The following is a 25,077-nucleotide window of genomic DNA, read 5'->3' as shown; positions in this document are numbered from 1 at the left end:
TGACTTGTTTTTTTTTTTAGTCTTAAGTCTTCAAAAATAGTTGGCAACTCTAAGGCTTCTCTTGACTCCACTTGGTGCATGAGTTGTCGAGACGCATCGACCAACTTGCCAGAGGGTTCGACTAGTCGTGCTCACAACAGCGTACGCAGTAGGCATACCTTTATACTGAGGGGTGAGTGGAACATATCGGACAGCATCAATCTCAAAGGTGTAGATAGCTGGACCAGTTGTTATACATCCATAGTACCAAGCAGCGCAGAAAACAAGATGTGTGTGTATTTCTTTTCACGCTGCTTGCTATCACAGAAGCGGTAATCACAGCGTAACATTTTTCATAAAAAAAAAAACTACGCAGCGATTCAAGCAAGAAATCTACGCGGCTTCTCTGCCTCGGTGGTCTATTGGCTACGATGCTTTGGTGGTTAAGATTGTGGGTTCAATTGTTGGTGGGTTGGTCTAATTTCGATGGAGGTGAAGTTGTACGGCCCCGTGTGCTGTGCGATGTCAATGCAGATAGAGAACACCACATGGTCGAAATTTTCGGCACCCTCCACAGTGGCGTCACTCATAACCGTATGTTGATTTTGCAACGTAAAATTTGAGTTATTATTCTGTGGGCCCTAGCTTCGTAATATCTATTACAGTACCTGCACAGTGAACAATAACCCCTATATACAGGCTGTCATCGCATGAAGCTCACTTCAAGAGGGCAGTTATCGGGAGGGAGAGCAATTGGTCCTCCTTTTAGCTATGACGACGCTCCCAACTGTTGTACCCGTGGCCATTATTGGTGAAAGTGTTGAGAAAGCATAATCACGCACACTTCGCATTAGAGTGGTAATATCGCAAGCACTAGCAGTATGTAGTAAAAAAAAGGCAATTTTCTTCGGTTTAAAAATACCTTCAGGATTGTTCGTTCCGAAACTGCGAAATGATTGTCGTGGACACTGTATTAGAGGGCTCCGAAAATTTCGTCTATCTGGTGTTCGTTAACGTGCACCAATATGGCAGAGCACCGTATTTCGCCTCCATCGGAGCTACAAGGACCCTTCAGAAACGTCAAATGGGCGATTTTCACAAATCGATAAACGAAGACAATTTTTAGAACAGATGCAGGCGTCTGCGGAGTAGTCTTGACGTTTTAGGTCATGTGGCAGACCACGCGTGCCGGTTTGAAATTACCCCGCTGTGACACTTCGTGTGACTTGACACCACTTTCAGCCCTGCATCTTTTGTCCACGGAGTGGAAGCACCTTTGATTTTGTGAATGTGCCGCACACACTTAACACGCCCACCTCGGTGTAGAAACTCACGGGTGCAAGTTCGTCTGGTCAGGTATGGAATGGAAATACGCCAAGTGACCAAGTCTTAACTATAGAACGTTTCAGAATAGGGCTTGTGTTTTTTGGTCACACAGTTTGACACGTGGCTGATGCAGACAGCACATGACGTAGGGAGGACGCGTAAATGGCAGGCACAGTCATCGCAGCTGGCATCGAATTCACCCATAGCGATTCTCATAGCCGCCGGGGTGACACAGTGGAGCTAGCTTGCGTTGAATCGTTAACTGCACATGGGCAGAGAAACCATGCAATGGAAATGTACTCAAAACTCGGCCATGAGCCGCCGTTCTCTGCCTTTAGTTTCTTTTGGTCTGTGGCTGTGCTATGGCGCTGTGGTTTTATAATCCATTGTTGGTACCGCGCAGCTAATGATGTGCACCGAAAATCCTTCAGTGAACTTCTTGATCTGACAAACAAGGGGCGTATACGCCACAGTTTAAAGAAAATGCCAGGAGAGGAACTCATTGGATGCGCGAAAGTTCAGCAGCGCCAGGCTGCTGACCACTGACGCGGCACGTAAAATTTAAATCACACGAAGAACATAAATGCCCAGCACTCGGGAGAAATCGCAAAATTCACAATGCCAATGGTTTCGCTAAGAAAAAGAACGTGTCTCCACTTCGGCGCTTGAACGACAAAGGCTGGAAGCATATCACATATAAGAAAAAAAATAGCTTCATTAGCGATACGTCGGTTGTGCTGCTGTCAAATGAGTTTGAATTTTGTGAAAGATTTCTTTTTCAACTAGCACGTGCACTGAGGCACGCAAGTTGGCATGTGACGCGTAGTATGTTTGCGCACGTGTCATCGATATATTTATATAGCGATAATCTTTCAAGAATAAAGTTAGCTGCGTGTGACACTATTTACTTTCTCTTATTTTTATGGTTATTTTCCTACAGTTTCTTTGCCCAACTAGTCATATTTTCAGATCATATGTACAAATCGCGTTAGACTATGAAGACTGGTGCAGTGGCTGCCGGTGTCGGAATCATTGCTTGAATTTCCCCCTTGTGCATCTCAGACCTGGTTTGCCGCCAAATGTGAGGTCGCTGTTTGAGTTGCTGTCACCCGGTACGTTGGCCAAAAGAAAACTTCAGTTGTTACTCGCCGCATTCCAGCGAGCGCGGAGAACAGAACGTCCCTGCTCTGAGACATAACTGAATGCGCACTAGTCAACTCCAGTTCACGAAATGTAATGTGGCGAATTCTGCGTCTCTTGTTGGATGTGTCTGTTTGAAATGTAGCAGATAAAGATCCACTAGAAATCACATTTTCAGGATAATAAATTACGCGCGGTGCCACACGGTACACGTACAGAATTACGTGGCTGGTCGTGAAATGTCGTTTCGCAATCCATTTCGGCCCAATCTATATACACATGCATGATGGTTTCTCAAAGTGAGGGTCATTGCGCCCACCTAAATAAAGTAAATGTTCGTTACTAAATGTTCTCATTGGTGAATTAAGTTTAATACAACCCTACTTCACTTACCTACACAATCACTGAGTTTGTGAACAAATTTCGTACCACTGCACCAGTTTCTTTAAACTTTCTGCAAAGACGTTGGCCGCAGGGAAATGTTTTGCTCATTGAGTTAATCTGTAAGCATTTTTTGGTACCGACCTTGAACATATCTTTCTGAAAACCGAGCTTTTCGGTTGCAATCATTGAAATTGTAGTGCGGTCAACAAAATCGATCGAGCAGATTCCTAAATGTGAGTCATCGATGTAATCGCAGTTCGTGGTCCCTTTGTTGACCAATTTCATTGGCTGTGACGCTGGACCTGCCGCTCCATTTTTTGTCGTGCACAATGGGTAGTCATTTGCCAAGCCTCAATACCATTTTCTGACCTTTGCTTCACTCATTACCTACTGTAGGTCCATAAACTAAACACACCACCACATGAACTTCAGAAGCTGATCACCATCTTGCATTGAAAAATCAAACTGTACCTTGGCGATGATTCTCGCGGACATTGTAGCCTCCATTCCCCGTCATGTAAATGACTAGCGAGCCAGAACAATGATTTCAGCACATTCGTGAAGAAAAAACAGAAGGCGCAGCACAAGTAAATATTTATTCTCGGGTGTGAATATAAAAATGCTAGCAAACGGTCCTGTTTCAGGATCGCCCTCGTAGGTAGTTTTGACGATGCACGCTACTCTACGAAGAATTTTTTGCTTCGTGGTCTCGAGTCAATGCTTCGTAGTCTCCCATCTCAAAGAACTTGTCACATTTATCACAGCTGCTACCAGCCTGTAATGTTCCGTTTTAGTGGCCCCGCCATGGTGGTCTTGTGGCTAAGGTACTCAGCGGCTGACCCACAGATCGTGTTGTCCAATAGCGGCAGAAGCGGCTGCATCTACGATGGAGGCGGAAATGCTGTAGGCCCGTGTGCTCAGATTTGGGTGCACGTTAAAGAACCCCCGGTGATCGAAATCTCCGGAGCCCTCCACTACGACGTCTCTCACAAACCACATGGTGGTTTTGGGACTTTAAACCACACATATCAATCAATCAATGCGTTCTAGTCATGTAATGTGGACATGCCTAGACTTCCAATAAGTATGATCTTGTCTCTTACTGTATACTTGCCTCCGCTGCCTGAGTTCACACATAACAAAGACCTGATACAATACACGTACGCAGGATATGTATACCAAGGTAGTACCGATCACTGGGCTAATCATAACGGTTCATTGAAGACTTCGTTGGTTACGTCAGTCCGGAAACCTTAGTGTTTGCCAACCGAGCGCTCCCTTCTTCATACTCAGAGAACAAGCACGGGAACTTGCCCAATTGGTGTGATGTTTTTGTCAACGAATGGCGACTCATTTGTGGTGGCCCATCAGTGAGCCGTGGCGTTTGCTTAATTTGCCTTTCACATATATGCGCTAGACGTTTTTCAACGCATATAGGACGAACACAGTAATAAACATACGGTTCCCTAGTTACTGTGGGTGGAGCCTGTTGTCCAGGGCACCATTGGCAAGTGCGGGTCACCTGGCCTGGTCGAGAATCGCTTGGTGCCTTCCTAAGTCCATTGGCATTACAGACTGGGTGTATTGTTTTCACATATTTGAAGTGTAAGTAGCGACGCGTTTCTGTACTCTCCCACTGTTGTTGTCGTCACGCTGTATTCTTCAAATATCCAGTTTGGAGAGTAGCATCTTCCTCGGCCAATTTACTTCCAGACTAGCGTTTTTTTTTCTTCTTTTCCCTAGCCAAACATTGCATCACGTAAAGGAACAGCATAACTTGATGAGATTCCACGGCAGTGGTTCGCGCGCTCTTGTAGCACGTGTAACCGCAGGGACATTGTCAACGGACTTATCTTCTACACCAGCACACCATCGTCTCACCTGGAGGCGTTAACCGCGAGCTCATGGGGTAGACATAGAGCCGTGCAGAAAAATGGCACAGTCGTTCTTAGCTACAGTCAACAACACTTAGCACACGAGAAGCCCTTGTTTGAAAACGTCGCACTAAGTGCTCAATGGCAAGTCAAGAGGTAATAATTGCTACCGTGCCGGCTTTAATCAATCTCTCCTCTCAAGAAGCAGAGAGAGGAAGCAAAGAGCATGCAAATAGTACAATATAAATTAGGTGCCATAAAGCTACACTTTCAACAAAGCGCCGATCTCTCTCTGACGACAATGGTGACCATTACGTAGCACCGCTTCCGATGACCCTAGAACAAGAAGAGGCGCAAACGAGAGCATGCCATGGACAAGCCGCCATCGAGGCTGAACAGGCCTTCGTGGTTTAGTGCATGAAAACCGCATACACGCGGAAGCGCGCTGTGCATGTTGCTCGACTTCCCACCACCTTTCCTATTGATTTATATACCTATATGTGTGGCTGAGCCGTACTACTTTAAGGGCTGTATCAAGGGCTCTTTTTACTAACAACCCTTGTTATGTCCTCCTGCCGATAAGCGTGGCTTGACACTTGTTTTTTGACACTAATATCCAATGAAAATGCAGTGGTTCTATTTCTCCTTCAAAACAGAACCCCTCTCCTCCTCGTTGTCGGATCGAGAATGCCGTGGCCACTAGCCAAACCCACCCTACTAAGTTTCGATTTTTCAGGCCGTGCTTTCTCAGGTATACCTTTTCGACTATTCCTACTTCCAAATAACGTCTTTCACCCCCTATCACTGGCTATGCTTTGTCGCATTTTCCTACTTTATAGTGTTCCTCAATCTTCTTGTGCTTTGTTCTTGTATGCCCCCTTCTACTTGTGTATTTGTGTCTGTACACCTAATTATGCCACTGAGTAAATATCTGTTTCTCTCAGTTTTTATACTAGATTTATCACAACAACGATTATCATTGCTACGACGAATAGCAAGATCCATGACAAAACAACCCACACTGACGCCCTGCATTTACTTTTAAACAACAAGAAAAAAACGGTGTCATTGTCTACACACAGCAAGTCAGCCAGTTAATGCAGGAAAACGTGAAAATACAAAGAACAAAACACACTTTCCCTTTCCCCAAACACTGGTCACAAAAGCCAAAGTTTGTTTTCTATGGCGATGGTTCCCATGGAGCACTGGTCACATTCATGCATTCGTGAAGAGATGAAAGCAAGCTGACCGGATGCCCAACGAGTGATGAGGCAGCGGGCAAAGCTTGTGTGCAACGAGTCTTAGTCAACCTTGACAACACCGTAGATCTTGTGGACGAACATGAAACAAGAAATGAATCCCACAGTTCCTGCGACGAAAAAGGAACGTATTTATAGTTATCACAAATCAAGCTTAACCTGAAAAGTAGTAGTGACATCAATATTATAAATTGCTTTTCAAAATAAGACCACGCAATTGAGAAATCATAACTTTAGAGTTAAGTGAAATAAAATTTCAAGCCAACATATCAAATTGAAGCGAATTAGAATGAATGATAGACCTCACGCTTGTGATCTACTCCTGAAGACGAAGCTCTGGCGTCTTGCACTTATTTTAAATGCCTATAAGACAGGGGTCTCAAACGATCTGGAACTCAGACCTTTCGCTGGCAGCACGGCGCGCACACGACTGTCTTTATCCCAGATTGTTTATTTGCTTAATAAGCATGTCCGTGCGTTACGCAGACATTACTGCTAGCAGGATTTATTTTTTTGTCAATCACACCATTCGGTAACGATGAACCACTATTGGAGCGTGGCGTGAAAATGCGTCCTCCGTGCATCGGACACTACTACGAGCATCCAAGCTATATCTTTTCAGTCATGTGCGTCAACGGCGGGCATACGAGCGAATTGCTAATCAGCCATTTTATCAAGTGCCCTGTTTTCATACCGAGGCTTGTGCTCCACCTCTTCGGAGCCCCAAGCGTCCGCTGTGTCACGCTGCACAGCGGGCAACATGGTGTCGTCCCATAGCTGGCCTAAATCAAGTGAGGCATTTGGATCAGCTTCAGGCCACGATGTGCTACAGTGCACCGGCGCAGCGCTCCATAGTCTGCTAACCATACAGAGTGGGCCACCCTCGCGCACAAAAACGACAACGGGAAAGGGTGATCGCGTTACATCACGCACGCTCAAAGTCATGACATACGCGGACATACATTCTTTTCTCCGAGCTCGTTCATGATGGATTCGAAAAAAAATTAGCTGCAGTTTGTGAGGCAATAGAGCCCCTAATACCGAACCCACTTGATGATTTCTTGGGGAAAATTCATGACCCCTTTTAAAACGTAACCATCGAAGAAAAAGTGCATTTTTCAAAATCGGTATCCAGATTTAGGACATTCCAAAGATCAATATTTTTTTGAAAATTGGCGTCCAACTCTTCAGAAACGGCACTTATAGGAAATACGGGACAAGCCTTCTTTAAGTGGAAATGTTAAACTACACTACGCTCAAGCTACCCCTCTTCCCGCTCCTAATGTCTTCGCCCTCTCGGGCCTCCGCAAAACGTCGGGTGACTTGAAAGGGTGTGAGAAATCACTTATGCATCTTCGCCGCCTACGATGCATCAGTTGCACACATTGGAATAGATATTCGGATCTTAAAACCGCTAAGTTTACACTAAGCGGATCGAGAAACGGAAGGCCTTTAAAACGTTAGCGGACTCACCGGTGAGCAGGAAGAAGAGGAATACGATGATGAAGGTGTATCCGAAGTAGAGGAACGTGGACGTGGCGCCCGAGATGCTCAGGCGCATGAAGTAGTGGATGCAGTATAAGAACAAATACAGCGCTGAGCTTCCGCTCGTCAGGAAGGAACGCCACCACCAGTGGTAGTCCTGCGCACACAGAACGTGAACCAAGCGGGAAAGATGCGATTATACAGTACACGATTCCTCCACGTGTTTAGGAGACAATTTTTGGTTCGCAGGTCACTTGGCTGGCAGTTTCATTATAATCAGCCTGTCTTAGGCCCGCCGCCAAAAGGCTTCTCCCAACGATTTCCAACAAAGCCAGAAATTTTTTTTCAGAGGAAGGGGGTGGGCGGAGGCTCAAGTATACTTTATGTATTTTTGTGCGTGCGTTTGTATGCGTGTATATATAAGCAAGCGAAATCAATAAATTTCGAAAAAATTTGTACCCCCAACTCCCTCCTTCCTTGGCCATGCGCCTGATCTCCAACCCATCATATATTCTGCTAAATGATTCAATTTTATGCCTCCGAATTTCCGCTTCATCGCTCCAGCTAACACTTTCTCGCCTTTTCGATGCGCTTCTTATATTTAGGTTCCGACGTTCTATTTTACCATCTGTTACATGTCCTCACGACATGACTTGCCCAAGTTCGTTTGTCTTCTTCAATGTCTGTTATAGCAGATTGGCTACTATTGTTTGTCCTATGATCCATTCTGCTGCCTTCCCGTCTCATAGTGTTAGGCCTGTCATTTTTCATTTCATTGAGACCGTGTGTGGTCATTATCTTCTCTACATCTTCTCTACATGTTTTCTCTTTATTCTTAGATTTCTACCCAATGTGCCAGTACTGAAAATACAATGGTTTCACACTTTCTGCTTTAGTGGTGTAGTGGTAAGCTTCCGTTTAGAGGTTAGGTGTGCATGCATGCCATATGAACCCATCTTTATTCTTTTCCTACGCTCCCCTTCTGTATGGCTATGTTAAAGGTACTGTTTCACTGAATTGAGGCATAAATATCACTTATTCTCGGCAATATGTCACTCATTCTAGTTTTTTCACGAGGACACCTAACATTGTCTTCGTTTCTCCGTATTCGTCGTCAACCCTACTTTGAAGCTTTCTATCTTTCGTTCCACTATCATTTTGTCTGATTTGCCATCATTTTTGCTGAATAAAATGATGTCTATGAAGGACGCATTAAGAAAGTACTATCCGTTAATCATCTTTCGCATCTCTTCTCAACCTAAGCGTTTGAATAGTGCTAGACAAGCAGCGTAAAAAGTACCTCTTCATGCACGGCGCTCTCACGTTAGCATTGATGCAACAATGACCAGAAGATGACGTTATCTTTCAAAACTGCCCCCCCCCCCCCCCTGTTACCTCACTGCAGAGGTGGAAGTAGCAGAGCAACACCGTGGTCTCGGAACATGTGATGATGAGGATGATAAAGACCAAGAAGAGAAGCCCGAACATGTAGTACATCTGGTTGGACCTAGAAAAGCACGACACAGATAAGGGGTTAAGATATTTCATCGGTATCACATGTGGCCCTAAATCAACTGCAGGTACGGTGCCCGAGTGGCAGGGTAGACAGTGGGGGGAGGAGGGTGTAGCTGTCTCAGTACCATCCCCTTTATAGTATCCTGTACTGCTGCAAAGCTGACTCTCAGCTAGTTTTTTCAGGGAAATCCCTACTCCCAACTTTTGGCCTGAAAGAACTCGTTCACCACAGCTATCTCACTCACTGAGATATCCTGCAGCTCCTATGACTGCAGTGAACCAATGGAAGTACTAGTCATTGTACGTCAGCGCTCCATTCGAAGTTCAACTAGAGGCTAATATCTGAAATTCGCAAAGCCATCCAAACTTATACAAAAGGCGAATCCTATGCCAAGTACACGTGCACTGGACACAGTTGTCACGATGGCTGAACCTACAATTTTTTATGAAAACCAGTCTTGCAGGTTTCACAAGTAATTTCTTTTGTTATAAATCTTACATCCATGGCCACCTGTAACATAGTTTTAAATTCCAAAGGCCACATCCCCGGATCTGTGTCATGGCCTCTTACGAGCAGATCAGTACGTCGTCTGCTCGGTAGGTATCTAAATGCCGCTAATATAAGGTTATACAAATGCCATCCTTGCAGCTTTGTGAAGATTGTTTAGTTGGCATATGCTACTCACTAATATCAGTTCGTCATCAATAATATTTTCTTGTACTATAAGCTCCCTTAAAAACCGAAGTTCTCATGTGTGACAAAATGCATCCTTGCACAGCAAAAAAAGCAATATATTGCACGGCCAAAATATGGCGGAGCGGAGTTGTGTCCACAACATGGAGAATCGCACGCGTTAAGGTTCTTACCAGATGGAGTTGAGGATGAAGAAGAGCTGTATGAAGATGCATCCGAAGGGCAGCACGCCGCCCATGCAAATTGCCGGGAAGGGGTCTGTGTACATGGTGTAAGCCGGGATTTGCCTTGGTATCTGGTTCGTCCTCACTGGATACTCGATCGCCTGTGAGGGTCAATCAAGCAAGAGATCACCATGAAGGCCAAATGAATGAATTACTGAAACTATTGAATTATATTTATCATTTCAAGAAAGACAAAAAAAGGCAGCAAGCGATAAGCCGCGTTGCTGTGTATTCGCAACTCCATAAAATGCTCAGTCTTCTAGCAACACTGGTCGGAAAAAAATTGCCCGCAGCTTCTTTCGGGGGAACACTGAGGAGGATGCGGAGCATATAATTGGTTAACGGGGTGTTAAAGTGCGACTGACTTGGGTCGATGGCTAAATTGGTTAACGTGGTTGTGAAATGGGGTGTTAAATTGCGACTTACTTGGGTCGCTGGCTAAATTGGTTAACGTGGTTGTAGGGGGGGGTGTTAAATGAGTGAACACGTACGACACGTATGCGAAAGGGCGGTGTTTATTTATTGCGACGAACTTTGAGCACGATGGCTTTTTGGTCGGTAAAGTGAAGAGTGAGTGGATCGGGTTGCAGCGGTCGTAGGTCGAAATTTGCAAAGACGTGGTCGATGCAGGTTCCGCGAATGGTGGTCGGCTGGTGGTGTTTGCAGTCGTCGTGCGTTGCGCGTTTCAGCGAGTGTCGCGACGCCATGTATTCGACTATCCAATGCGGCTCCGCCAACACTTTGGCCGGCGCTGGTCGAAGGGACGTCGATCATTGCGACCTCGGACGTCGACGCGCCGTACAAACCAACCGACGAGCGGCAACTGAGCGAGCGAGCGCCGACCTTGAGTATATATACAGCGCGACGGCGCATGCACTGTCAGCTGTCGAATGTTCGAGAAGGCGGAGAAGCGCAACGGCGCATGCGCGCGCGTCAGCTGCCGATGTTCTCGAAGCGCGACGGCGCATGCGCGCGCGTCAGCTGCCGATGTTCTCGAAGCGTGACGGCGCATGCGCGCTACATTATACAGCTAGCGAATGTTCGTGAAGAGGAGAAGCGCACGCGGTGTGTAGAGGAGGAAGGGTGCACAGATGGTGGAGGAGTGAAGCGCGCGCGGTGTGTAGAGGAGGAAGGGATGCACAGATGGTGGAAGAAGGAGGAGGAAGCTTGCGGACGGCGCCGCACTACAAGCCTCGAGTATTAGATGCTCCGCATCTAAAAGACGGCAAGCGAAAAGCCGCGTTGCTGTGCATCCGCAACTCCATAAAACGCTCAGTCTTCTAGCAACACTGGTCGAAAAAACAGAGATGGCTGCGCTTAACGGGGTCAACGCGGCACTTTCACTTGGCGTTGTGCTGAAGTGGCGTGGGATCACGTTGCTTCGTCGAAGGCGAAACGGTGTTGGCCACGGCATAAAGTATTTCATCGGCATAAAGTATTTCGCTGGCGGAACATCGGAAATAGTTGCGCTGCGCGTCAAGACGTCGAGCCTCTTCGGCGAACCGCATCAGATATACTTCAAGTTGAAGAACCTTTCTAGCGAGCCCGAGGCTGAATAAGGCAACTGCTAATGTGTATAGCGGGACTCTCCGACAGCACTTTTGCGCTGCGTTGCTACACTGCTACAGGCAAGGCCTTATCAGTTTCAGTGATTCCTTTACTTCAATACAGAACGGAGCTAAGTCTGGGCCAGCATATCCCAGAATCGGCAGTTTAGATTGTATTAGAAATGTTCCTTTGTTTCCGTTCGCCGATCCATGCTCTTAGGTTTCTAATGAAAATAAGATCATGTGCTTCCGAACACTTGCTTGTTCCTGTTGGCAGTAGTTGATATTCAAAGCAGATTTATGCAAGCCCACTATACGCACACTACGAATGCAAAGACATGATGTATATACGCACGAACATACATTCGCGCGAGCTACAAACGCGCGACCATGCATCCCGCGCGCTTTCGTGTGCATGTAATATATGCGCACATGCGAAATGAGAAATGTTCGGGGAAAGCTTTACAGCAGCTTAATTTGAGAGCCGGTATCACTATACGACTGACTTACTTGCACCGAAAACAAGCATATGCGAAAAATGCAGCCCCACTCGTAACGCAACGAATTTCCTAAAGCGCTTCATTATATAAATGAAACTATACTTAAAGAAGCCCGAATTATTGATAAAAATGTACACCAGCTGAATAATAGTGCACTCACTGAGTAGAATTAATTCGTCGCGAGTGAATTGATTATAACAAACTACCGTAGCCTCCATCACTTTTTTCAAATGCTAAAGTTTCTTATTTGTGCCCTTCGCCGTCGCGTGTCGTCCGCATCCAACGGCAAGTAATAAAACGATACGTTGCCATCTTTCCACCGCCATGCCATGCATTGAGGCCCACTGGAATGGTCTCCGGACATACTCTCTTCTTTTTCGGGCTCGAGCGTACGGAATGAAGAAGACAAAGGAATACACGATCACTTCTCAACGCGCTCAACGCAGTAACATGTCTCCTTTGAAGGTTGGCCTTGTTAGCGCCGTTTCCAGGCACGGCCGCTAAGTGGCGAGCGCTCAGTTGGAGTCGCGAATAATTCACGCAATCGTCTGATTACCTTTTCGACCTTAGTGCACTCATATTTCTAGACAGAAGTCTTCTGCTTCAAAGCAACAGTACCTTTGAGGCGTGATGACCAAGCAAAATAGAGCCTTCGACGTTTGTAAACGTACAAGTTGCTAAAACGGATACAAAACTGAAAACCAGTTACGTATCCGAGCTATCCTCAGGTTCCTGAAAAACTCGAGCACTAACCATCTCACAGCAAGGTAATATCGTACCTGCGGCCTTTTTCTCATTACCACGTCATGTGTTAGTCATGTATCTCTATAGGTTTCTGTTTTTACAATGTTTTTTTTGTATTCAGTCATTATTGCCTTCTTTTGTTTTTCACAATGAGCGTTGCGCCTTATAGAGCAAGTAACATCTGGTTGCTAGCTGGCGCTTTCTCGGGCACTTTTTTGTCTTTCTCGACAACGTTCTCAATACAGCTTCTATAAAATTATCCAAATAAAGTTCTGCCATTTGACCAATGTTCACCTTTCGCTTGAAGCCGAAATAGCCACCCACAAAGCACAGGGGCAGCGAGATGCCAAACCAGAGCGCGAGCAACGCAATCAGGGTGGTGAACGGGATGGCAGCTGAGCTCTCCTTCGACCAAAGCAGCAGGTTCAACACGAAGAAGACGCTGAACACGACGCCGGGACACACGAGCGCCGTCATTAGCATGTTCAGCCTCCATCTGAACTGGCCGACAGCTGTGCCAGACAAAAGCAGCGGTGATGAGCGCGAATCTGCATGGCACAATTTTCTATAGACCTTTTCGGTTGGTGTCAACATAGCAGTAGCAGAAGCATGTGTTGCTTCCCAAGAAACTTCCGGTTACTTCAGTTATCACTCTCAAACACTGAAGCAGAAAATTTGTTTTTTTAGCTGTGCCAGAGTAAGAAAAAAACTCTTTTTCCGCTTTCTGGTAAAATGAAGGAGCTTAAAGTTAAGTACTAGCTCTTATAGTGTTGCGTGTAGCTTAGAAGTAAATGTATTTAAATAATTTGGGCAGACAAAGGAGAGAAAAGTGTTAAAGATGAGTATGCTACTCGCTAAAGCACTCATTGTGTGCCAATGCTCCTAGGAGCACTTCTGCACAAAATCGGAAGCCGTCCAGCACGTCTGTTCGTAAACAGCGAAAAGGTCTATAGAACGTTCTCGCCGCGCATATCAAACTTGTACTCACTTTTGTACAAAACCGCCGATACGTATCCTGCCGGAGTACCAAGGCACACGAACAACACCTGCGAGGAACGGAGCAATGCGTACGCATCAAAACGATGTGCTTATATGCTTGAAGACAGAGCGTTCAAAGCTGCCTCCGAACGAATCATTACAAGCGACGACGAAAGCACCATAACATAGAGTGAACTAGCGGTAACAGGAGACCGGATTGCTTTACGGCTCAACGCTGCGACTAAGCTTCTTTTCTAAGCCCTGGTAGGGGAGCTCCCGGGTCCCCGACGCATGCGGGAGTGTGACGTAACTCGAGTATAAACGTCACGTATCTCGTCATACGTGACGTGACACTTCAAGGCGATCGTATGACGTCATACCATAGGGTTTCTTACAATATTTACTCGAGAAAACTCTGGTGTTGCGATCACTCGGCCACCATTGAAACGATGGTTAGCACATATATTTGCGTCGTGCTCGCGGTTTCGAAAGCACTTTTGGCTTTGTTCATTGCTGCGTTTCGGCATTTGTTGCAGATCAAGAATGGATCGTTCCGAACAACGTGAGCCGGTTTCAAATGGTGAGTCTAAGAAAGTCAAGGTAGTGAAATGGAACTGCTGAACACTTGCTGAACTTCGTCTTGCTATAAAGCGGCTGCAGTTCACGCAGAGTCGAACGGAGCCGACAGAACGAAGCTTCATGTGCGAACCATCGTTGCTATCCTGGGCAGTTTAAACAAGCGTGTTTTCTTTACCATCGCCCCCCATTGTCACCGATACTCTTGGACCTGAAATGACGACGCGGCCGAACTGCACGTGTCTACCGTAGTCGTCTTCGCTTGCCATTTCGTGCCCAGTGCCAATCTCAGTACCTCAATTATTTACGTGGCGGATTCACGCTGTGGATAGACGGGTACGCAAAGTAGGGTGGTGCTGCCGTTACAAAAACTTACGAACCACATTTTTTTCTCTTCCTTCCTTTCTTCGAGACTCCCCCGCTCGTCCCGAGGGGACGCGCGGACGTGTCCAATAAAAGCGCCGTTCATATTTTCAGACGCTGCGAGAGGTAAGCTACTCGCCTGCGGCATAATGTGGTTGAAAAAAATCCAGCGGGTGTAAACCCTGCACGCTGGTTCGTTTTGCCATTCCTTTTCCGGCGTTACTGCTGAACGCTAAATTGAAACAAAATAATGCTTTCGAAAACTACGTTTTGTCGAAACGGGCTGCTTTATTGAATAAAAAACATGATCATCAAGCTATACCTTTTCACCCTGCTTTTCAATTCCTCTACTCTGGCCGGTACGTCAATATGACGTCATAGCCAGATACCATTTAGGCCGCTCCGGTGCAGTAGCTTCTGAAAGTTCGATGGTCAGCTCCATTGCAAACATATTGCATTTCATCTCTTTCTGTGAAAAGATACCGCCTAGAAATTTGACGCCATTGCCAGTTGACGCGGGAAGTTTGGGGTGTTTTTATGCCACTGTTTTTATTTGCGTCAATGATTACTTAACATTTATGCTTTCTCAGGTTAGTTCCTCCGATAGAGGATAAGCGAAGCTTTTAATACAGCTCGTCAATTCCTTGGTGTTTTTCATTGTCTCCATGGAAGGAAAAATACTCACCATAGCACACGTCATCAGGGCTCCACGGTTTGCCGGCGACAGGAAGCCAAAACAGGCGAACACTGCGCAAGGTTTAAAGACACCATTAGAGAAGTTTGAGGCTATTGGTGCCCATACTAGTCAGACCTGTGCTGCCAAAGCAGATCAATCGACAGAAAACCGTCCTATCATCGCTTGAGGGTCGGTGACAATTGCATTTGTTAAAAGTGAGCTATGCATGCATGCGGTGATGTATGTACTGTTAAAGAAAATGTTCTGATGGATCATTTTCGCTTTGTCATCGATACAGGCAAATGCCGGCTGAAGCTGTAAGCACACTTTCCAGGTGAATAGTGGCGTGAATTGCAGGTCAGCTGCTGCCTATCGCGCACCCGATTCGGAATTCCACAGAGTAATAATCGCCCCCCCCCCCCACCCTGCACACACACAAACAAACGGGCCTACTGCATATGTTCAAGTGCCCACCTTGATTCCGTCACCGTAAATACGCGGTGCAATATAAAAGCATGTTCGAACATTCCACAACAACAACCCAACATTGCAACCTTACTCTGTTTTAATTGCTAAACCGTATTACACTTCCACTCTCCGGGGGTACACGAGCGCCCAGTTTGGCCTGCGTCCGTGATTCGGTTGCTCTCGATAAGTGGCGCTCTGCGAATCGGTCAAATGAAAATCTTCATATGCATGCCATCGCTTGAGCGCACATGTATACGTGGTGTTTATCTACGCCTCATAATCTAGAAATGCATTAAATGAAAGTTGACATGGAACAAGTCAGTTATGCGATGCCTATGTGAGTGATTGTAGGCCCAATCTAAAAGTTGACATTGACATTTTACACTGCTGCAAAAATCGGCTTCGGCACAAGACTCCTAGAGTAGTCCTGCTTTAAACATTACCGTCTTACTTTACCACGCACGTTCTTAGAAGCGCATTTATTACTGTAATATGTCTTTTGGAAGTACTTCATACTCGTATGGTTAGTATTCGCAAATGGACATTGAACATGATGACGGATACACCCTTTGTTACAACTTTGAAGTTTATTTTCCTCAGTTTCACCATGTCTTTTTTTCTGTATTTTACGACATAAGGTTGCTCTGATGGGCCTGCTGAAATGCTCATCCACCATGAGATGTTTTCATTATGTTTTTTTCGTAATTGTCATTCACTTATGCAAATCCAATGAAGTTTACTTTGGGTAATAACTTTCTTTTCCAACCAAATAAGAAGGATATCTGGGTTTTACGTCTCAGAGCCATGATATGATCACGAGAGAGGCCACACAATGGAGAGCTCTGGAAATTACGACCATCTGGGGTTCTTAACGTGCACTGACTTAGCACAGCACGCGAGCCTCTATACCATTACACCTCCACCGAAATGTAGGCCGGGATCGAAACCGCCACCTTTGAGTCAGCAGCTCAGCACCGTAACCACTCTTTCACCGAAGCGTATTTCCTCAACCGAAGTCACTACAAAATAGGAGGAATAAAATACCTGTTTCTGAGCAACTGAACTTAGAAGAAGCTATACAAATTTGTTTCAACACTATTGCCACTGAGTCGTTTCAAATGCCTTCTGAAAACGTATCCACTGCCATCGTTTGAGTTACTAGGTTTATCATCAATAATTATTTGTTTGTATTGGTACCCTTTCCAAGACCTTTTTAGTGATGTGTACTATATATTTTACGCCTGTTATTTTTTTTCTTCCGAATGGACTTCTTTCAATTTCTAATCCTGATAGTTTGTTCTCGCAGAATTCCTACACTTGGGCCTCTTCTCGGAAATGATCACCTTCAAATGCGTACTGCGATTTAATTCTGTTTATACAGCTTACCTATTGATTGATTGATTGATTGATTGATTGATTGATTGATTGATTGTGTGAGTGAACGAGTGAGTGTGTGAGCGAGAGAGTGAGTGAGTGTGAGTGAGTGACTCACGCAGGGTAATGAAGGTCATGAAGAAGATCTGGACGCCACTGCCCACGAACACCGAGAGAAGCAGGCTCTTTTCTGGCGTCCTAAACACGTCCCCGTGCACCAGCTTCCAGCCGTACTCCTCCTGGGCGTCCTCCTGTACGCCAGGGACCAAAAGGTTATCGAACATGACGCTACCGTAGCAGCTGTTCTCATGTCTGCTGTACTCGCGGACAACGTTTCTTGGAAATGAAGTAAAAGTAGGGCAGAGCTACCGCATAAGTTCTCCTACGCGAAGAAGCCCGGTTACACTCGTCCTTCGAACGACGGCCATGTTCGAATATAACATTGCCTGCCAATTGATTCATCTGCTTAAACAGTCATTTGTCAGTGAAAATCGTCGCAAGCTCCTTTGGCGAATCGTCGGAATATCTGAAGGGCGATAAGCGCTAACCTAAACACGAAGGCGCTATTTTGACTTTCAAGGACCCGTAAATTGTGTCACGTTTTAACAGAGGTAAAAACATGAAATCACGTTGCTTATAAGGTAAAACCATTATAAGTAAGTGCTTGGCTCGTGCTGCATCTCTTCGTAAGCATCATACAGTATAAAATCAAGCAATGTGGTGTTCATGATTTTCACGCGGAAAAGAGGAACTCAATCGTGGTACTGTATTCTTCAGTGGTTGCACACGCCCGCTTTGGCTACGTAGCCTTCCCTTCATTGCCAAGAAATGTTGTTTGCGAATAAAGTGCGCTGCCACTGCGGCTACAATGACGTCAATATCTAATGTCAATCCGCATGCATCTCCGTGATCTTGACCATGCCGCAGCTTTTGGACATGCTATTCTCAATTGATTTGTCTTTTTTCGAACACAATAGCATGAACGGAATTTCGAACACAATAGCATGGACGGAAATTATCCGCAGAATACTGCCCTACCGCACACGTCAGTGGATCGGACATAATTGCTAGGTTCTACTAAGCTAACAAGCGAATAATCGTGATAAAAGAGGCCCCAACACAAGCGGAATTATACATATTTGCCCATTTTTGAACATCCTTTATTTTAAATAAAAATATCACTGAAATACGAAGCAGAGTTGGAGTAGAAAAATTATTCTTATTACCCCGTATAGCAAAAGTACGCGCAACTATGAACAAAAGCGCATATTTACTTTTTAACATTGTCTTCAGTGTAGAGTCTCTATTCGGTCGAATGCACACGTTTGTCAGTGCATGATTAACGTCCCATCTTGATTCCTTTCGCGTATATTTGACTTATATACTCAACTAATAAATCTTATCGACAAACACACTATTGGTGAACGTGATGAGCGATAAAACAACTATGTTCGCAAGAAAATTCAAACAAGTTCGACGTAAGCCCAAGAAATGTGACAAGCGACAAGAAAATTCTAGAATCTACTCAACAAAAAAGAAAAACAGAAGCTTAAATCCGCGTGTAATAAGCGGAACTGGCAACTCTTTAGGGTAGAGCCAACCACTGACACTGACAAAGCCACGCTGTAGAGCTTTGCCTCTCACTCAAATTGCACGGCTTTGGTATGACGTCATGAGCGACGGTTCTACTTATAATAAATAAATAAACTAAACAAGTTTTCTTTCGGGGTTGGGCTTTGAACCCAGACCTGCAAATGCTTACGAACCTGATAAAAATTTCTAGAACGTAGAATTTTGGGCACGCATCGGGTCACGCGCGAGCATATATGCTAGTGTCCTAGCTAACGTTGCGCAAGCTTGAACAAAAAGAATTCACAGAAAATTGACCCAAACTTTCTCATTATGTGCTTGTTAAGCCCTACACGAGGATCGGTCATCGGCCCTGCCCTTTCTCGAGGTAACACAATCTTGCGCAGCGATTTCCCGGTAACTCAAAGTTTGTTTTCGAGCAAGGCATTTCTGTATATTTAAATTAAAATTTGCAGGCCTCTTTGGCTGGAGTTAGCTGGAACATTCTGTATATGTGAAATAGATGCTACTTCAAGAGACGGCAGAAAATACTTCTGCAGTAGTACATCCCGCTGCCCCCCCCCCCCTTTTTTTTTTCTTTAGCGCTCCGGTGAGTTGTGGCAACACGCATCACACCCAGACGAATCTACCCTTAGGCGTGCGCATGGAGGCGGAGTAGCGGCCGCATTCCCTAATCACCTGAGGGCGCTGAGTGTGCCGGATACTTTTCCTCAGCCCGAACTATTCTATCGTGTCATTGTTTAAAGAGCAAGGGTTGCTTCCTCGCAGGCTGTTGCTATAATGGCCACTAATGTCATTGAAGTGTTACATTCCAAAAGCTGTTACTTCTGGTCTTCTCCTCAGGAAAGCCAGGGACCAAACTAAGGCAGGTCATTGTGAAAAGCACCTAATCGTTTTGTTTTCTTTTCTTTTTTTTATTGTGAAACATGTAATTAGGACTCTAAGCTTTATTCTGACCGAAAAAAAGGGGGCAGGGCATTGCGTTCTTCTATGGTTCTGTACTTAACATCGCCGCGTGACCGAAATCTGAAGAGTTCCGGTCGGCAGCACCTGTATTGGGCGTGACGTCAGTGAGGAGCCTGTTTTCAGCGAAAGGTGCACTTATATGTATTCTCTTCCAGTCTTGGCTTGCTGTGGCGGCTGGCTGAACATTCAGCTCGTACATGTATTTATTGAGGCTCGAACAACGAACGGATTCCGCATCGTCGCATGTATTCTCTTCCAGTCTTGGCTTGCTGTGGCGGCTGGCTGAACATTCAGCTCGTATATGCATTTATTGAGGCTCGAACAACGAACGGATTCCGCATCGTCGCAATGCGAACGAAAGCGTGATAGCGAGCAACCGAATGTGTCATGGGCACTCCAGCTGCGATTCTAAGCATTACGAGCACTTTATCTTTTCTTCGAGTCACTCCGAATCATGAACTTGGAGTAAACATTCCAGTACAGTAAATTAAACTAGCCCATAACTACAGTTTTCGCAGGAGAGGAAGAGGATGGGGGAGAGAGATAGAAGAATAAAATAAAACACAATCACAGCACTCACCCCTGAGACGCGTTCGTTGTACCGTGCGATGTCTCTGTGCAGGGTGCGCACCAGGATCATGCCCACCATGCCGGTGAGGAATAGCACGATCACCACGCTATTCAAGATGCTGGTATAAGAAACAATAAACAATGTTCATTCAACACGGCACATTTGTCTCCTTTCTCCAATTACTCCTTTGACGTACAAGAAAGCTATAGTTAATTCGGTCTAAATATAGGTGCTCCAGTAAAGAGGACGAACAGACGATAATCGATGCTTTATTGCCAACGTGGCGGCCGGGGACCAGCCTTCGTCAGGGAATTTAAGAGTGTATTTCAGAAATTTAACGTTATTAAATACGTTATTGAAGGATGTATTACATTTGTGTAGCTCATTTAGGAATTTAATGCTTAATTTAACCATTGAAAGATGTAATACATTTGACTAGGCCATTAGATATGTAATGTTTAATTTGACTGTCTCCCTCGAGGAAACGAGTGCCTTCACATGCTTGGCACATTTTTCTACATTGCTAGTGGTTTTCTCGGCAATTTACTTCGTGCAAGCAAGCATTCGCACGTTGACACGCCTGGCACGTTTTCAAGCCAAACGCGAGGGGACATCCATTCAAGGCATAGACAGGGATAACCTGAGACCTGTCGATTTATGCGGCAACATCTTCTCCGTCTGCCCGTGCTGCACCCACCTGAACCAGTGAATATCGGAATGCGGCATGGACTCGAGGATGTAGTCCCAACGGGATGACCACCGGATCTGGTCGTTCCTCTGTGTGCAGAGATGCGATATTTTCGTTACACTTGAATGCCCTAAAATTGTACACTCATTCTGAGACATTTCAAGTTCTTAAAGAGCCCCACATCCCACATTTTTTTTTTTTACGTCTCAAGTAAGCGCGCCTGTAGAGTGCAGGAATGCCGGCACGATAAACAATGCCAAACACGACAATGCCACGAGCTGCGCGCACCCCGCGAATCCCTCCCCATCACCCCCAAAAAATCTCTCCTCCCCGGGCCTTTCGGTAATCCTCAGTGTTCACCGTAAAGTCATCATTGTCGTCTGCTGCTGCGATAATCTACAAAAAAATTCTGTTTCTATTTAGAAGACGCCTTACGCCTTCGAGTTGTCTTAGGTGAACGCAAAAGGAACCAAGTGAATAAATTGTTTAGTACAGCAGAAATTTCAACTAAATTATATGTGCTACAGATCGTTAAGAATTTCGGGAGCCGACCAGACCTGTGGGTGAAGTCATATGGCCAAAGGGAGAGTACGTTTCATTGGTTTGATTAAAAATGTGCCTAAGCCGATAATTCATTGATAACTTGATAACTAAAATTTTATAATTCATCGCCACTCTCATTAGCCGATTAATGCCAGCTAAAAAACGGATGCATCTCGCTACGATACCTTCAGCTTGTTGCTCCAGCCGAATGATCTCATGCATGCAAATTTTTAATTTCCTTGCAGCGCATATTCGCCTGTCGTCGGAGTTTTTGTTGGAACCTTGTTGCATCGTTAGAGCATCGGCTGAGATACCAATTCAACGTGGAATATTCGTTTTAATTTTACGTGTACATAAGAAAAGATCACCTTTAACCGTAATCTTTACAGTTTTACTTCTCTACCCTGTACACTGAGTCATCATTTTAGGGTCTGAGCTCCTTAGTAGGCGTCGGTCGTTTTCTCCTCTTGTTGTTGTTGTTGTTGTTGTTGTTGTTGTTGTTGTTGTTGTTGTTGTTGTTGTTGTTGTTGTTGTTGTTGTTGTTGTTGTTGTTGTTGTTGTTGTTGTTGTTGTTGTTGTTGTTGTTGTTGTTGTTGTTGTTGTTGTTGTTGTTGTTGTTGTTGTTGTTGTTGTTGTTGTATGTAGCCACCTCTCGTTTATGAGTTGCTCAATAAATTGCGTTATGTTTATGTGTCCTTGGGAATAATATAACTAGATGGCGTTAGTGGTTTTCACAGCATATTCATGGAGTGAATGACGACCAGTGTGGTGACGCATTTGTCTGTGTATCCATCCGTCCATGCGTCTGTCCGTTCACCCACTCATTCATCCGTCCATGCTTCCGTCCGTCCGTCCATGCGACCATGCTTCTGTCCATCCCTTCGTCCGTCCGTGAGTCCATCCATGCGTGCGTTCGTCTGCCTGTCCGCCCATGCTTCGGTCCGTCCATCCATTTATGCATCCGTCCATGCTTCCATCCGTCTGTCTGTTCATCCGTCCATGCGTGCGTCCGTGCTTCCATACGTGCTTCTATACGTCCGTTCGCCCGTGCGTCCGGACGGACTGATGGACACACCGACGGACAGATGGATGCTTCGCCCCACTCATCATTAATCACTCCGTTGCTATATTATGATGTTTCGTCACATCGTTAACTTGCTCTATCATCGGTTGATTCTTAAGTATCTCGGTATTAGTTGTCTAGTTGGGGCGTTTAGGTTACTGTACTCTTAAAATGCAGCATTTTACTTTATGCCTTTCTTTTTTTGTCAGCATAAAATTTACATTCATTTTCCACACAAACCGCTTCGGGAAGTTTGCAGGGACCTAGGTAAGGTGAATTGGGGAAAATTAAACCAACGTCTCACTGCATGTTGCCGAAGTGAGCGAGTCTGTCAAGATGTCTAGGGACAGCTTTTTTTCTACAATCACCCCATCTGTATGCCACAAAGATGGCAAATAATTTTCACAGCACATACGTGAAATATTATTTTATTTAAACTAAAAGTCAAAATTGCAAAAAGTTATACTGTGCAACTGTGACAAGTTTAAGAGGAACGTGTAGAACTACGGAGCAAATAAATTGCCATGATGCAAAGTGGTATACATTTAACCGTGCGTGAACGAATAGTTCAAGGGCTCATTTCTCTGTCACATAGAACCCAAACAAACCAACAGACCATTAAGTTGACGAAAGCAAAAGTGCAGTCGAATAAGTATAACGTTTACTAAACCGGAAAGGAATCAAAGAGGACAAAAAAGCAACTTTGCCGCCTATAAAACCGAACCAGCAGTCTTCGAATTATTAGCGCGTCCGACGCACTTTACAAAGTGCACGACTGATGGCGTGGTCGCTCTCGCATACACTTTTGCAGGGTATTCTTTTACGTCTAAAACATGCGTTATACTCACTACAAAGGTGACGCTGTACGTGTACTGTACGGTAAACGTGTCTTTCATCTCGCCTGAGCTCAGCGCCAGAGGTTCGCCAGAGTCGCAGTTCGGGCGCTTCTTGTGCGCGATGCTGAAATTGAGGTAAAAATAAAAGATTTTAGGTTTAACGGACCGAATAGTGGTGTTTCCCTTATTCATGTATGCGTAAATATTAAAGCATTTCAGGGTGGTTTACAGCATCTATTTTCGACAACCCCACGCCCTAGAATTTTCCCGAACCACAACACTCCACTCAACGAGGGATTCGAGTAGTCCCTTATTACTGAAAAACAAAGGCTACCTATCAAGAAACCTATCAACATCAAAGCACAAAATGTCGCACACACAAGCGCAGTCACACGCCGAAATATACTGAAATTAAAACACCACATGAGGAAACCACTAGTGCTACACAGCCACCAGTGGCGTAGCCAGGGGGGTTCACATTCCTTCCCCCGACATTTTCAACTCTGCTTGTGTACATACACAAGTACACTTACAAATGCACGTGCGAACATACAAAGAGTACGGTCGAAGCCATCTCTCCCTCCCCGAAAAAGAAATTTCTGGGTATACGCAACTGCCATGCCCATACACTGTTCGGCATACGTAGCCATGGGATCTTGACTTGTCATTTAGTACCGGTGGCAACATTCCTGTTCAGTATAATTAAACATTAAACTTTCACAGAATACGTGTAACATTGGTACTAACATATCAGTTGATTTAAGCTCGCCTATTACTGATCGTTTCTTTGAATAGTGAATTTCGAATATTGATCAAACTCTGTGAATTCTTCGGTAACTCGTAGTGCCTTAAGCTCGCAAAGGGCGTTTTACGTAAAACATTGCTCCTTGCGCAAAAAAAAAAGTGACTTGGAAAGCGAGATGCATTGCAAATTCTTTTAGTATAAAAGGGTGTTTTGGGTGCTTGAAACCGCTTGCGCAAAAGTGGTTTAAAGCGTAAAGAAAAGGAAGCGCTGCTGAATTAGGTAGGCAGAAGCAGCGCCATGTAATATGCGGTGTTTGTGCCTTTTGTTATACGCACCGCTGTTCGTTTGTAAAAATAAACAAGACGAGTTTAATGCGTTGAACAATATTTCGTAGTCGACGCGAACAAGAGCACGAAAAATAATCAGTTCTGTAAGAAACACTGCTCGTTTTTTGAGGTGTCGCATAGTTATAAATTGACGCGAGCACGCAAATTAGTCAGCTTACGACGTAGTTGTGGGAATAAGCGCTATGAGGTGACTCCAAGACTCGATTTATGAAAGTGCCCAGTCCCCCAGACGAGCGCCTTACACCTTATCTTTACACCTTCAAGCTTGTTTTACAGTACATAGAACTGACACTCTCGCACAGTGCGAAAGATGCATTTCATTTTCGCTAATTAAAACGCTCATATAGGAAGGGGGGAGGGAGGGGGGTCTGCCTATTGTTTATAGCAGAAATGAAAAAGAAACAATAACCGAACAGCCCAACGTTGCCAGCCTTATCTTGACTAAGTAATAGTCGTTTTGTTAATTTGAGATTGTTTTCAGGATACAACGAGACCTACAGTGCAGCATATGCTACAAATCCACCGCAAGTGCCACAGACGGTTTGCTTGGTCTCTTCTAGCCAATCTGCCTACTGCGGCTCAGGGCGTTCCTATAAGCCAGGACCAACACAGTTTGAGGGAT

At 45.1% G+C, this 25,077-nt stretch overlaps 1 protein-coding gene across 1 annotated transcript in view; it reads right to left on the bottom strand.

Annotated features, from left to right (window-relative positions):
* Positions 1–5,637: 5,637 nt before the first annotated feature.
* Positions 5,638–25,077, bottom strand: part of LOC119177842 (transmembrane 9 superfamily member 2-like) — a 38,068-nt gene continuing 18,628 nt past the window's right edge. The window contains exons 7-17 of the mRNA XM_075887420.1: positions 23,376–23,487; positions 20,931–21,010; positions 20,243–20,351; positions 17,225–17,357; positions 15,274–15,335; positions 13,660–13,717; positions 12,966–13,183; positions 9,830–9,981; positions 8,843–8,954; positions 7,436–7,604; positions 5,638–6,072 (exon numbers count right to left, since the gene is read on the bottom strand). Of these exons, the coding sequence (XP_075743535.1) occupies positions 6,005–6,072; positions 7,436–7,604; positions 8,843–8,954; positions 9,830–9,981; positions 12,966–13,183; positions 13,660–13,717; positions 15,274–15,335; positions 17,225–17,357; positions 20,243–20,351; positions 20,931–21,010; positions 23,376–23,487 (1,273 nt within the window). The 3' untranslated portion in view covers positions 5,638–6,004. The remainder of the gene's footprint in view (positions 6,073–7,435; positions 7,605–8,842; positions 8,955–9,829; positions 9,982–12,965; positions 13,184–13,659; positions 13,718–15,273; positions 15,336–17,224; positions 17,358–20,242; positions 20,352–20,930; positions 21,011–23,375; positions 23,488–25,077) is intronic.

Source organism: Rhipicephalus microplus, chromosome 1, assembly GCF_043290135.1.
Source record: "Rhipicephalus microplus isolate Deutch F79 chromosome 1, USDA_Rmic, whole genome shotgun sequence".
In the NCBI taxonomy this organism is placed as follows: Eukaryota; Metazoa; Arthropoda; class Arachnida; order Ixodida; family Ixodidae; genus Rhipicephalus; species Rhipicephalus microplus.
Note: the sequence above shows the minus strand (reverse complement) of the source record. Positions and strands in the feature narration are given on the sequence as shown.